General features: G+C 28.8%; 1 protein-coding gene across 8 annotated transcripts in view; it reads right to left on the bottom strand.

Annotated features, from left to right (window-relative positions):
* Nucleotides 1–15,668, bottom strand: part of LOC113556984 (oxidation resistance protein 1) — a 157,203-nt gene that overhangs the window by 42,993 nt on the left and 98,542 nt on the right. For 6 of the 8 annotated variants that reach the window (XM_026962233.1, XM_026962234.1, XM_026962235.1 and 3 more), the window contains 2 exons: nt 5,221–5,277; nt 4,938–5,044 (listed from right to left, as the gene is read on the bottom strand). In XM_026962233.1, coding sequence (XP_026818034.1) covers nt 4,938–5,044; nt 5,221–5,277 — 164 coding nt within the window. Of the gene's footprint in view, nt 1–1,113; nt 1,314–4,937; nt 5,045–5,220; nt 5,278–15,668 lie in introns of those variants that run through there. The other 2 variants (XM_026962237.1, XM_026962241.2) reach the window with 2 other exon arrangements.

Raw genomic sequence — 15,668 nt, 5'->3', positions numbered from 1 at the left:
AGGATCACGGTAGGCACTGTCGTCGTCTTCGCGGTGAACTCATTCTGGGCCCAACATAAAATTATTGCCTTTCGTGTATGTGGCGCTCGAAAACAAGAATATAAAACACTATAATTTATAATACGTCGTACCTACGTGCTAGTGAAAATTATGGGGGAAAAGGGCGACAGTGTCGAGCCGAAACGATCTATACATAATATATAATACCGCCGTACGTACCTTATATTATATATCTATACTGAAATTCATGATGTACGCAAGACGCGTGAAGTATATCGATCATCCCTGGGCTCATGTAACAGTAATAATAATAATAATAATAAAACGTCTATAATAAGCGTTGGCGACGACGACGACGATAATATAATATATATATTATTTTTATCCATATTATGATATTATTCTCGAGAATCGGCAAATAGTAATAATAATAATACTGTTGCGGCGTGATGCGTGCGTGTACATTACTGTATAAAATATATATTATGGTACACATATAATATTTTGTTTATAACCTTGAGCCATGTAATATAATATTAAATAACGTACGGGCATTCGGTTATCGTTAAAAATCAATATTGGTGTACCTATAAACTCAGTATACATATATATATATATATATTCGTGCAACGAAAAAGCTCGCAAAGGATGACTAAAAGAATAGATTTACAATATATTATGCATTATTATAATATTTATATATACGTGATAAATAACATTCGATATTTATCAGGATGAAATAGAGGGAGAAAGAGATAGAGAATTGTAAAACTAAACAGCTGCTCCAGGCAAACCCTATTATAAACGTGCAGCGCAGTTAGGTTAGGTTTCCCAGACATACGGAAGAACTTGTCAAGATATTCGAATAGAGACAACAATGACGAGACAACTAATTGTATAGATGCGTAATTTGAAAAGCTTTATCGCAATACTACGCATGTCGCATATGTATGGGGGTAGATTCTGCACAAGAAGAAAAGTGGAAAATTAAGGACGAGAGGCGTCGAAATGGCGATTTTTACTCATAATTTTTTCATTAATAATATAAATAAAACTGCTGTGATTATATGACACAGTCGTGGATATAAGACATCACACACTACACGAACGTACCTTTGGTATATCATCTCGAGCTCAGCCGTGTTTCAGTGAGTGTTTCGAGATCGATATGTGGTCCCGGCGGCGCTATGTTTGATATCGGATCATTTGCGACGATAACAATTAAAAACAAAAATTAACGCGTACTGACATCGAGCCAGAAAGTGTAGAAAACGATTATCGTTCCGGGGAGCGTACTAGTATTTTATAAACATTGAGCATACACGCAGGGGATAGCTGATCGATCGGTCCACCCTGTCCGAAATTAGCCCACAGCTGATAGACCCGCCGCCGGGTCGACGGCGCACGAACTTGCACGGTCCCGTCCGGGCGACGAAAGCAAAAGAGAGAGAGAGGAGGATAAAGAGATAGAGCGAAAGAGAGAGAAACACAAACGTACTACGCAGTTTAGTACAACCGATGGAAGATAAAAATTTTTTTTTTAAAAAGATTAAAGGCGCAGAACGTTTTAAATCTTACGAAACAACTAGTTTTCATTTTAAAACACAAATCAAACTCAATTAACTATATTATTTTATACCTATACGTTTTTTAAACAATCCTTACCTGACCTTAAAAAATAAAATATGTACATTATAATCATAAGACTAGCTTAAAATTAATAAATTATCTATAAACCAGCAAAACGTTTAAATAAAAATAATATTTGGTATATTACTATTTTAGGTACTTAAAATTGTTAGCTCATATCTATTGCATACTATTAAATACCTGCAGAGGGTAGACCTGGTAGGTACGTAAAAATTACAATTAATGTTGTGTTGAATCTAATATTTATTTAGTTTAAAATATGAATATTAGGCTAATAGAAACTCCATTATTACTTTATTACTACATTGTACCCGACCATTTAATTTAATGTATACAACGCGTATTTAATGAACCCATGGTACGTTTGTTATTAATTATACAACTATGAAATATTTTCAAAGCACAATAATTATATTATATTTTATATGTATAGTCATGCGCTTGGGGTAAACCGAATTAAAAAAGCTAATATGAAGGTAAAATAGTGATTATATTTGAATTACTAAAATGCCTACTTTCGCACGTCCTTAGTATTATAAATAGTTATATCGTGTGCTCAGCTATAAACAGAAGTACTAAATTAAAAATTATATTTTTATCTGTTCATACTACCAAATTTAAGTTCAAGTAAATAATTTTACTAAAAGCTCTTGTATAGTTGTATATCCGTATATAAATAAAATCAAGTATAAACAAATAAATATTTGAATACTCCGGTTGATTTATATTGTTATTCATTTTAGAATTGTATTAAATTAAATATTAACATAAACAAACTATACTGACAAAATACACAAAAATGTATGTTGTTTTATCACTACAATTTCCCTCGCTCAACACATTTTTATCTTTAAATATTATAGATTCGGAAAACAAATTTGCAAATTTTATTTTATTTTATTTTTAAATTACTAATTATTATATTAATTATAATAGAATTTTTAAAAAAAAAAATTATAATATTATGAAAATATGAATTTATAAAAAAAATATAAAAATACATTGAATAATTAACATATTATTTGTATAATATAGTCATGAATCACGATGATAAATGTTATATGTATGAAGTGTTACGAATTAATTTTGTAATATTGCAAATAAATTGAAACGTGATCATACCTTTTAATAAATATGGTATGTAAAAATGTATTTTTAGAATTTCGAAATCGAACGCGAGTGACTAGTGTAGTAGTGTCTTCGTTAAAATAGTATTTATTTAAATTTAATATTACACTCAACAAAACTAACGGTAAAATCATCAAAATATGATCTGACTATAAAATATACCAGCTGGTCTGAATTTAAAATGTATAAATCAGAAGATGACTGCTTAAATTAAATGTTGAGTACACTTTATTTATGCCCGGATTATAGTATGTATTCGATTATACACAAGATGATTTGTTTTAACAGGAAGCCATATGTATTTAGAATTTTTGTTTTGGAAAATTTAAGAATTTCATAATATTGTATAATTACGCTTTCAAATTTTAGTTTTTAAATGGTTAGTATAGTTACGTACATTGTAATATATGCTTTTAATTTTATAATTGGAATTAGGACGGAACCATGTCTTATTTTTTTAAAAATGTCATTGAACGAAAAAAACTACAGGATAGGGTTATAGACATTCATGCAATAAAATAACAGGAAGCTCGAACAAATGTATGTGAGTAGTAAGTCGTTACAGATGTGTTCGTGTTTTCATTAAAGAAATACATGTACTTATCAATAAATATATTGCCCGGTATCGGTAATCGTGAATCTTGTTAGTTGTTATGATGTATTGGACTTTTATAAGGAAATATTAAGTTGAATTATTTTCTATTAAAATTTGCAAACTATTGCTATAGGTAAATGATTAGTTAATAGCTTGGAAAAAAACATTTATAATTAAAACAATAATAATATATTATACGTAATACTGTCATGTTTTGGTTGAATTACTTATTTAATTGACAAAAATGTTATCTGCGTGTAGTAATGAGTAATAAGAATTAACCAATTAACTATCAAGGAATTATATAAACTATGAATCACGTGCACATTAAATAAATAGTCAATATTATACGAGAATCACTTAGATGCATCATACGCAGATAATCTATTAATGAATTAATAACCGTTTATATTTTTACATTTTATTAAGTTTTTAGTATTTAAATACTGTTTTAAAAATACGTAAAACGTACCTTTACTGTCAACTGCCCAAACGTGTACAAAATCAAACTGAATATCTACCAATACGTTTTATTTTTCCTTAGATTTCCAAACATAATAATATAATGATACGAATACGCCGTACACATGTTGAGATGATTTGCTTAAGCAAAATAAAATTGTTTTATCCGATTCATTTATTTGATTACTATTATACAAGTATAATATTATATTACGAAAACACCAACCCGCGACGCATTATGTTAATAACGAAAACAAGTATCTTGTTTCAGAGTATAATAATTAAATAAAATTGTCACTGTTTACAACTTTTCTGTAATGAAACAACATCATAAATGCTTAGGGTATGTTTTTGATCATTAACTTAAGCTACGAACTATTAAAACGTTGTGTTACCCTTAGCAAAACGTTTGTTCCGCAAAAAGTACATTTTTTTCATATTATTATAAACAGTGTTTTAATTTTTAACGTTATCTAAAACTTTATAGTGGATGTTGATGCATATATATTACATTAATGTTCGGTAATTAAAAAATATAGAAATAAGAAGTAATGATTATTTACTGTGAAATTGTTCATTTGCCATGTTAGTAGATCTCGATTTTTTTCAATTAAGTTTACAACGATAGTATTCGGGTGTTTTATACCTAAACTTGGGAAACCAACAACGTTTTACACTACCTATTATATATATATATATATACGTAATGAAAGCTAAAAACCAGCAGACCATAAATCACTAAAGATATTTAATTAACTAAAGGGTTTTTGGGTTCGACAGGTCTAGGACATGGGAGGGTCAATTAGTGTTTAACTGACCCCAGGCAACGCGCAATTAGGTAAACGAGGCGAAAATTCAAAATCCATAAACACCGTTAGTGACGCATAGTGAAAATATATTTTATATCATTTTTCACGATGTACCGCTGAGATCCATTATGCCGTTAAAAAAATTTTCATTTGTATATCCGCATCCCTATCGTTTATAATAGCGAAGCACGAATGTTTTGGTTGGTTTTAACTTATAACTAACAACTTATATAGTTAAAATTATTCTATACAGTACTCAAATGGAATTTAGAAAAACGTATTAAAATACTCACCTCTGTTAAGTTTATCGACACTCTCGAACCTGCCCTCGACTTTACTCCGCAAGGAATCCAAGTCGAATGGCGACGAGAGGCCATGGTCAACGCTTCGACTCTTTCCCCTGGAAATCAAAAATACCATATTTGATTATGAATAGGTATAACTTATTAATACAATACGACAATATAAATTTTAATTACTGCCGGATTAGATGGTGTTAGCGTATTGGAACAATAAAAAAAATTTAACAATAATAATGACAGTAATATCTATAATGAACAATAAAAATATTAGTACCTTTTATACGGAATACGATCGTCACTCGAAGTACCAAAATCAGAATTTCTTCGAGAACTGTAATTGAAAAAAAAAATGACTAACTACAAAATAATAAAATAAATAAAAACAATAAACGTGCATTTAATACAATAAATGTAAATAATAAACTTAATAACTAAAAAAATAACTATCAAAATAAGCAAATCAACTATGGGGTAGCTACTAAAAGTATTATACACTTGCACACTATTACAAAATACACAAATCAAGTATAAATTTAGAATATTATTATGCTTTGACCAAACACTGCACGTGAACCGAATGTTTGTGGTCTCTTACTCTTTTACAATAGTATACTATAGTATATACATATTCAAAATTTGTTAAAAAATATGATTGCGAAACACTCTTAAAGATGATAGATAAAAGTGCGACAATTAATATAATCATCAAGCACGAAAATTCACTTATACTCAATGCAGATAGAGTATGTATGCATAATGTGTATGTATGGTAATTGGTTATGACAAAACACCGTACGATCGGAACTCGTATTAAATGCATAAAAAAAAATGTAAATACAAATATCGTAAAATAATTGGCCTATATCTGATTTTAATTATTTTCCTACACAATAATGTTATTGGTCTCGATAAATCGGTAAAAATAGAACATTAAAAACACATTAAACTGTAACTATAGAGGTACGGCAAGTAAATACATACACGCACACACACACACACACATATGTATATTTATTCATATAATATTGTATACTAAGCCAACGCAAAAAATTTAATAAATAAAGTAGCCAGAGTTTATGACCACCGAGACTCATTAAACAAAAACTGTACAACACACATAACATAAAGGTTATATATACCTAATACCAATAAATAAAATAATACAGTTGAGTAACGATATACATCATAACGACGATAGGCGTATTATAGACGTAATAAATTTAGTGCGATTTTTTTTATAGTTTCGTTCACTCGTTATATTATATTATAGGTATCGTCTATTTTTCGTCCTTATAATTTTTACCACAGTCTATATCACGGAACGCAACGAGCACAAAGCACATGTAATAGATTTTTAAGAAAATAAATACGATACGCATCCTCATGGCATGTATATTACAAGTCATACAACTTCTCGAACGCTCGATTTTTAATCGATACATATTGATACACTTCAATTTCTTCCATGGAAATCTCGATATGTTATGACTACACGGCTACAATTACACATCGTATCAGAACGCGATAACCTATACTTATAGGTACAAAAATATAACATACTACAATAAGCATTATTTTTTTTGATCGAGTTGAGTAGTTGGGTGTGAAACATTTTTAGTAGGAAAACGTGTAAAATAAATTGTTATTTATCATTAATAGTTTACTTTTTTTAATTATACCAATACAAATACCTAGTGCAATCAGTGTAAAACCTGGTACACCTACCAACCTACACCTAATAACAGTGAAATGTTGGTTTGCAGTAGTAATTTGTTAACACGTGCTATAATATAAAACATATATACACGAGATGATTTATTTAATGTAAGACACTCAGTATTAAAAAAAATATTTTTTCAAGATAATTTTAGGTCGTTACAAAACAACTTTTTTCTTAAAATGTTTTATACTTAAACATTAATTTTTGATTTCATATTCCAATTTTTATAATTTAATCTGCACCATTCCACTTCGCTCATCTCAACTTTAAATGCGTAATACGTATAAATCCTTAAACTACTTATTCAAAATTCGATTTTTATACATTGAAGAACCTACTCCAAAAAATATTACGCTTTGGAATAATATTTAAATTTGGTTTAATACTTGAAGAATTAAAAAATGTATTGGTCAATAAAAAAAAGTTAAAAAATAAAAAATGATAACTGTTTAACTTTAACAACATAAATAGTGTAAAATTGTTTTTTTTTCAAAAAACGTTAATAGTATTTTGTGTTAAATGTATCACCCAGTATGCACTTTAATAGCATAATGATGTATATTATAATGAGAATTAAAGCAATTTCACAACATGTTTGTAATATTAGGTAGATATATTTATATACCTATTATATGTTCGTAAACAATTTTGAAATATTATTTTTAGATATACGACCGTATTACGTTTCGCATTTGATAATGAAAAATAAAGTTTTTTACATTTTTATGCATATTATTAGTAATCATAAGTAATAATACTATCAACATTATATTATAAACTCGAATGGTCGATGTTATTTCATACTATACCTCCGTTCATATAATACTTGCACTCATAACATAGTTCATATATTAATGCTGTTTTACTTATACATCGTATATTGTTTTCATCATACGCGGTCAACGATGACTATTATTATGATAATATTATGATATGATGTGGTACCCGCGGTGCTGCCGACAACGCCGCTTTCTCCGTGAAATAAGAATAATATTCACTGTATATTTTTTTCCACTAAATTAGCGGGCACCGATAATATGATATGTAATTATTTCTGTCATTGTTGTTTCAGAAAACATACTTTGACTGTACATAGAAATCGACGAGTTATAGACACTACAACGTCAGTGGCGTTATTGTTTCGCGCTAGCTTATATACATATACGCAATAATAAATACGCACACAAATGAGTATATAATATAATATTATATATAAATATACAGTATATTCATATGGCATACACATATTATATAGGTGCCATAGTTATGCAATTCGATAATGGAAGGATTTTCCCTTAGACGAGAAGGGGTGATGAACAGGGGTGTAGAGCAGGCGTATCTCGGGAGGGGGGGAGGTGTACGGTTGTGGTCGTGTATAAAAACATTTGTAAGAGAAAAAAACGTGTGTAGGACGCCGGAACTGCACGCGGGTGATGGAATAAATTAAACGCCGGTGCTAAAAATTTATCACTATTTTTAATGGAAACGGATTTTCGTAGCACCATTTTTCGGCAATTACATGACGCGCGTAGCCCTCAGCTGCTGTTTTTGGATTACAACTCTTCCGCCACCAGTCTCCGTGTACACATTGTGTATACATCTGCGTATTATATAATATTGCAGGTATGCAGCGCGCAATAAATATATTCAGTGTATTTGTATATATACTCTCATTTCTTCCACTCAACTGTATTACAAGGACAGATTTTACTAGAATTTTCAGCACTCGACATTTTTATGGTACTGGTCTGTTATCGACCCACTAAATACCGTTAGTAATAAGTATCGTTCATATTATTACATATTTATTTTTAAATAACCATTAAATATAAAAATATTATTATTATTAAAAATTACAAGAAAATACAACGATTAAATATTTAAAAAAATTGTACTTATTATTTAATTTAGGAGTATTAGAGCTTATAAATTAATTATACGACGGATGCCATGATTCCGAAATATAATACAATCTGGTCTAAAGGATCTTTTTCAATATGCTTTATCCACCACGTAAACTCTATCAATTAGGACTCAAATACATTTTCGTCAATACCACGACGTTATTTGTTTCTTCATTTTGAAATATCTTAAATTGTCCATACATTTTTTTGAAGCTCGCTTCAGAAATAAGATCCACAAAGTTGTTTGATTAAATTAACCACAATAATAACCTTACCTTTGTACAATTTCTAGTACTTCGAAAATATTTATCGTCAGCCATAGTAGCGCGATAACAGACCAGTACTTGCCTATTTTTTTTTTTTAAATTAATATTATAGAATGTTTCAATACATAATATATCTCTGCAATGAACAACAAATAAATAAAACACGAATGAAGATACATCTCTGCAGCTTTCGCAGCATTGCCCCAATTCAGCGATAACGATACCTATATAATAAACTACAGCACATGTAAGTACATACAATATGTATATATATATATATGTCCCGCGACAGGAAATAGACCGTGGCCAAAATGTCATAAAACTCCCTACTCCGTAGTGAAACTATAAACCAGCGGGTTTCACGTTATATTCTATCTAACACTTTCGAATCATTATAAGCAATATAAGTATATATATATATGAAGAAAGAAAAGTATTATTTTTATATGCGAAAATTGCTAAGTATATAATATTATATGTAGCTTTATAACTTTATACGTTTTTATATACATTTTGAATCTCCAGCCTCAAGAACTTTAAATTTTGAAAAAATTGTTACTTAAATATTTAGTATGAAATTCGCAAACACTTGCACAACCGTTTCTGAATTTGCACAGCATTGGTTCAACATTGTGCCTCGCTTGGTCTCATGGATATATCATTACTGTATGTATACTTATCAATGGCCAAATTAACTCTTCGTATTTATTGTTTATCACATCCAGAGAGATTTTACCCTCTTCATCATCACAGATATCCCTCGCTTTTTACGTCCAATATCGTAATTCTAATTTTAGAAAAAAATCACACCTATATTTAGAGCTATTAAATAATTATCCTGACTTTAGATTTATTATTGGTAATTAAATGCACCACTTAATAGTTTGATATAGTATATTGTTTTCTATAATCTTACCATTATATTGTCTGCATGTTATCTCTATATTTATTAAAACAAATTGTCTACTGTTGTTTTCTTTCCTTTTTTCATGTAAGTACGTCCTTTGCATACTTTTATTTTACAACTATTTTCTTTTGTTTATCAACATTTTATATTTAATTTAAGTATAGTATCATCTATTATTGCAAATTGGGCTTTTTTTCGTTTTATTCAAATGAATGAATTATTATTATTATTAAATAGGTAAATACAAAGTATAAAATGATAGACCTGACAAAATATTACACAAAACCGAAAAATACGAGTGAAAGCTTTGATCAAATTATTATATAGATAGGTTCACTGAAAAACGTATATGAGTCGACATTTCATAAATTATAATATTATAAAACTATACAAGTCTTCCAAAAGTTGTGGTAACGATGATGCACTAACGTAATCTGCACAATTGTTGTCACTTGCAATTTGAAAGACTCTGTATAACTTTATTATATTAGGAAATCGTTTCACAAAAGTTATTACTTATACCTATATTGGCTTGGCTATATCAATATATACTATACTACTATACCGTCGTAGTTTATTAGGACTGCAGTGCGTTCGCGCGAAACAGGGTAATATATAGAAATAACGTCCGCCACGTCTTCGTAATTGTATTATAAGAAGCGTAAAATGTGCACAAGAAAATATATCGACGGTGGTTTTGTTGCGCGTCTCGTGTAATTATATATATAATATATTATATAGTGTTCAATTTTGTTCAAGTTTATGAACAGTAAAATGGTATTACATTAGCCGCGCTCCTTGCAAATGACGCACGTACCCATATATTAATAGAGATCGCAGGCTCTGTTTTCACTCAGTACCGTCGTCGAGAAGAAAATTCGTACATACTCTAATACAATATTTATAGTAATAATAATAATATTTGAACACAATTAATAACCGTATACATTATTAATAGAACTTATATGGGTATATCTCGTTATAATTTGAAGCGATAGTATGGGATCGATATGTATGCAGTATGCTTATATAGCACTGCTTTCTCCACTTGGAAATAGCCGATATTTTAGGGTAGTGATTAATTATTACAAAACTCTATTTTTCTCTGTAAACTATAAGTGTTTTTTTTTTTGTATCCGTCATTACCTTTTGGGAAAGTAAAAATGCTTCGTTTTTTAACTTCCGGGGTGGTTTCTGATAGCAAATGGATCTAGTTGATACTTTGTGAGAGCCAAAAGTAAATATTTTCATATATATACTTTTCTTAGTAATCAAGAGAAAAGTTTGTTTTTAGGAAAAACGGGAATGTTAACGGTAAATCAGTTTTCGTCAAAATAGTTTAAAAACAAATAACTGTAAAAACTTGAAATTTTCATGAAATAATTATTTGATCATTTTGTACACATAGTATAAAATAATAATATACAATAAAACTTGCTCGGTCAAAAAGTTTAAAAATGTAATACAAGGTTCAATATAAGTTCAATATAAAAATACATAAGCACGTTTATTTTCTAAGGATTTGAATTTAGAATGTTGACCATATTCGCCAAAATCACAACATTTTCAGATTTTATTGTATTTATAAATTCATAAAAAAAAAATATTGGTTTTGTATCTTAGATTTGAATATTTAACAAAAGGTTTCCCATGGACCATGAGTATAGTTCATTTGGAAACCAAAAATATAAAAATAAACAAAATTATTTTTAAAGACATTTGAAGTTTAAATTTGGATAAATTTAGATACTTAAACGATAAATAGTGTTGTTAATTATTTCGCTATAATTCAAAAACATAAATATTTATGGGAATTTAAAACTATTGTATGTATCTTATGGATTTCATAATACGCAATGATATTTTCAAAGTGTATTGATTAATTTTAAAATATTATCTATTATTATATTATGGTATCTATCACACTGTTTTACGGTATTTATAGTTTACTCAAAAGTTAATAATATTTATATAATTCATTATAAATATATATAATTACAATAGTTAAATATTAATAATATAACTAATGCAATGTTTTGCCAAACAAATTACTTTAATAGTAATATCAAAAAACATATCATGAAATGTATACTTAGTGATATAAGTTAAGGTTAACAGATCGTCTCCGCTTAGAATCGTTTTTTGTATACAATAGAATATCATTGGATTCAAATTTAACACATCCATTAGAGTGACCCCTTGACACCCACTACAGCAAAGTGGTAGGGTACATATGTACTTACATTTTTTTGTTGTACTGATATTTCTTTTAGATCTTTATTGTAGCTTAAAATAAATGGTAACCATATAATTTTTTTAAATTTTATTTAGTTGATACAGTATTTTTTCAGATTTACTTAATTCGCTGTATGATATTAAAAAAATATTTTATCGCCAACTATTCTTTTCTGTGTATTTATGTATGATAGCAGTAGGGTAAACATTGACGATTTCGTACAAATTGTCGTTCTATTACTTATTTGTACATTATTCATCTCCAATTGTACACTATTTTTTACGTTTCGGGTGGAGCTATTAATTTAAATTTCAATTAATGACTAAACCAATACAGTAATATATTTCATCGGGTTGTTTAAAGTTTGATAGATACGTTATGACGAATTTCTGAATAATCTATAGAAATCCTATATAATCACAATAAGTATTTCAGATTATATTATATTCTTCAAAAATATATACATTTAGTCATTGATTATGTTAAGTTACAAAAAGTGACTTGTACACACAATTATAATGATTAGTATTATATACTAAATTAAATGCCGCATAAAAACTTGCAATCACGATAAATCAGTAGATATCATGCCATTGGACAGGAATGTAATTTGAGCGGAGTGGAGGCAAGGTAACCACGAATTTGAAAAATGGACTTATCCGGCCTAACAAAAATAACTTAGTGAATAAACCGTAGTTTATAAATCTTTTTTAAAATTTATGATAGGTACTGTAGACACGTATATCAACGCATATATAAAGAGTTGATGCATTTCATTTTCATTTGTACTACATTTATTTCCGGTTTTCTTATCAAATGCGTAGAACTGTACAAAATATGAATCTATTATATTATGAATGATAATTCAAGGTAGGTATATATATTATACATAGACATTCATGTATTATTATGATATCAGAGCTGGTTACAACTTTAGCAGTAATAAATTACCTTTCACGATTTTCAAATTTTGTGTATATAGACAGTGTTCGGTAACAATAAAATACATACTCTTGAATATGAGTTTATTCAATAGCAAGATACAATTATTATTTCGAATGAATAATAACACAATATTTTATCAATCGAAATTATTTTAAATAGATAAAATCAAAATATTGGGTAACATTGGAGTTATGTCTTATAAAATATAACAAGTAATACGTTTAGAGATTGTAAAATAACAAATTAAAAGCAATATAGTAATAAAATAAATTATTGTTGTTTTTTTTTTTTTATTTTTTTAATAGTTTTATGTACGCATAACGACGTAGGTACCTACATAAAACCTAATTGAACAACACTGCGGCGGCATGTATTACACTCGTTCATAACCTTGGTCGAAATATTGTAAAATCTCATAAAAAAAGAAAGGTGGGTAGACAATATAATCGAATATTAAAATAAATTGGCCTGCTTAATGTATACTTGAGGGGCAATGGTTAGAGTATAGAAATATTGCAATCTGCGACCCGTATAATAATCGCCGATGGATCACGAAAAACCGAATTTACCCCTTTTCGCCATAAAAAGCCGCGTTTATACACGGCGTCTCGAGGGTTTAGAAATCCCATGTATTTATGCGTAGGATTCGTTACGCGTATACTCGATGATTTAAGATAACAAACGATCGTTAACATATTTTATGAGCGGTTACACATTTAATTGATTTCACGATAATCGTTGCATGTCAACACATCGCGACGCGAACACACAGTATTAATATTAACATTATATTTGTTAATTTTAAGCGTTCTAGATCTAGACCCGCTGCATAATAATATGATGTATTTAATAATATTATGTATGCGGGTGATCCGTTTATCGTAAGACGCTTATTATAACACTAACGTTTTTGAAAATATTTTTGTACATAATTTTAAGTATTTTTTAAAAGTTTTTGCTCTTTGACTAAATACATTTTTAATTTCATATTCCAAAGCACAATATTATAAGAAGTATTTCGATATATAAATATTAAATTTCAGACAAATAGTTTATTAGTTATAAGTGTTATAATTATTTGAAGTTTACATAAGAGGAGTAGTAGACCACAATTTTGTGGTATACTTTAGTACGCCACTCTTCCCCGCTCATTCAAACTTTATACGCTTATAACTCATAAACTACTTGTCCAAAATTTGAGTTTTATATATCGAAGTACTCCAAAAAATATTCTACAGCACTCGAATAAGGAATTAAAAATGCATGTAGTCATTCAAAAGTCTTTTTCGACCTCAAATCGTGTAAAAAGAAAGTATTTTCAAAAATGTTAATAGTTTTTGAAACAAAAATGTATGTCTTGCGTTAAATAACTCAGTATTTAATAAAATTATTGAATTTACCTACATTTTCGTCCATTTTATTTCTAATTCAATAAATTTCTCATCCATCATTGAAAAGACCAAAATATATACTACCGAGCTCAATATAATATTATATTACTATTATTTATTTTATATGTAATATATTTTACCTATATATCCTTGTACAATATGCACGTGTATCAGGTTTATGTATATCTATATATATATATATATATACGGTTTGTAAACGTTTTTTAATACTACGTTATTATATGATGCTATATAATGTAAAAATGTAGTTATATAATATTATGTATTATATTTATTTATTAAATGTGCACAGTAGTGGACTTAACCCCACCACCGTTCTCATATAAAAAAAAAAACCGTATTAAATTTGACCCCTTTATATCATGGCTTATTGAACTACGATGATCGATGACTTTATAATAGTATATATATTTTGTAATTTGTGTAGGTAATATCGAATAAATTGTATTAAATTAATACTACAGTCGAATTTTTCTGATTACAAATACAATCTGATACAATACCAAGTAATGTATTTGTATAATGTATTTATAATAGTGTCTTCTACAAATATATCATACATTTTATTGTTTAAAATCCTATATATAAAGAAAGTTTCGAAAGCTGTGTAATAATGGCACATGGTGTAGGGGGTGGAAGGATTGCGCTGGCCCGATTGCGATCGCAACATTTTCCAAATTTCTTGGTGAAGTTTTACTATATCATGATTATTGATAGCAGTAGATATATGTTCTCAAAGATTCACAATCACCAATAACCGTTAACGCGGGCCAATACGTCACGCGCAGTGTACCTACTTATACGCGAGTATGCATAATTTAATATTTATATTGTATATTATACATAAGTGTATAGAACGGACATAATGCTATTATACTATGTGTAATATAATACATATTATAATATACTCAAAGCGTACCTATAAAATAGTACCCACGTAATTGATTACAATTTTCTCGATCAACACAATGTTTTTACGACGATACATTATATCGTAGTTTTACCGACGGTATACTGCAGTGCCTTGTTCGCCGGTATAATTTGTAATGCGAGGAAAAAAAAACACGTGACGACATCGCTGCGCTGTATTGTGTTGCTGGAGGCTGTGACGGGGATCGGAGGGGCTTAGATTAATTTATATATATATTATATACACCTATACGTGTATATTATATATAATATTATGGCGCGGGCGACGATAAACGGAAAACGAGAGAAGTGTAACAGCAGTTTTGGACGCCTGTGCAGCAACAACAATTTTGCAAAAGTGTTCCGGGACATTTATCATACTTAAACGTGACAGCAGGTATGTATATAGCGCAAAAGTGTGGT

The sequence above is a fragment of the Rhopalosiphum maidis genome, chromosome 1, assembly GCF_003676215.2.
Source record: "Rhopalosiphum maidis isolate BTI-1 chromosome 1, ASM367621v3, whole genome shotgun sequence".
Taxonomy (NCBI): domain Eukaryota; kingdom Metazoa; phylum Arthropoda; class Insecta; order Hemiptera; family Aphididae; genus Rhopalosiphum; species Rhopalosiphum maidis.
The sequence above is the reverse complement of the archived record's forward strand: the minus strand, read 5'-3'. Positions and strand labels throughout refer to the sequence as shown.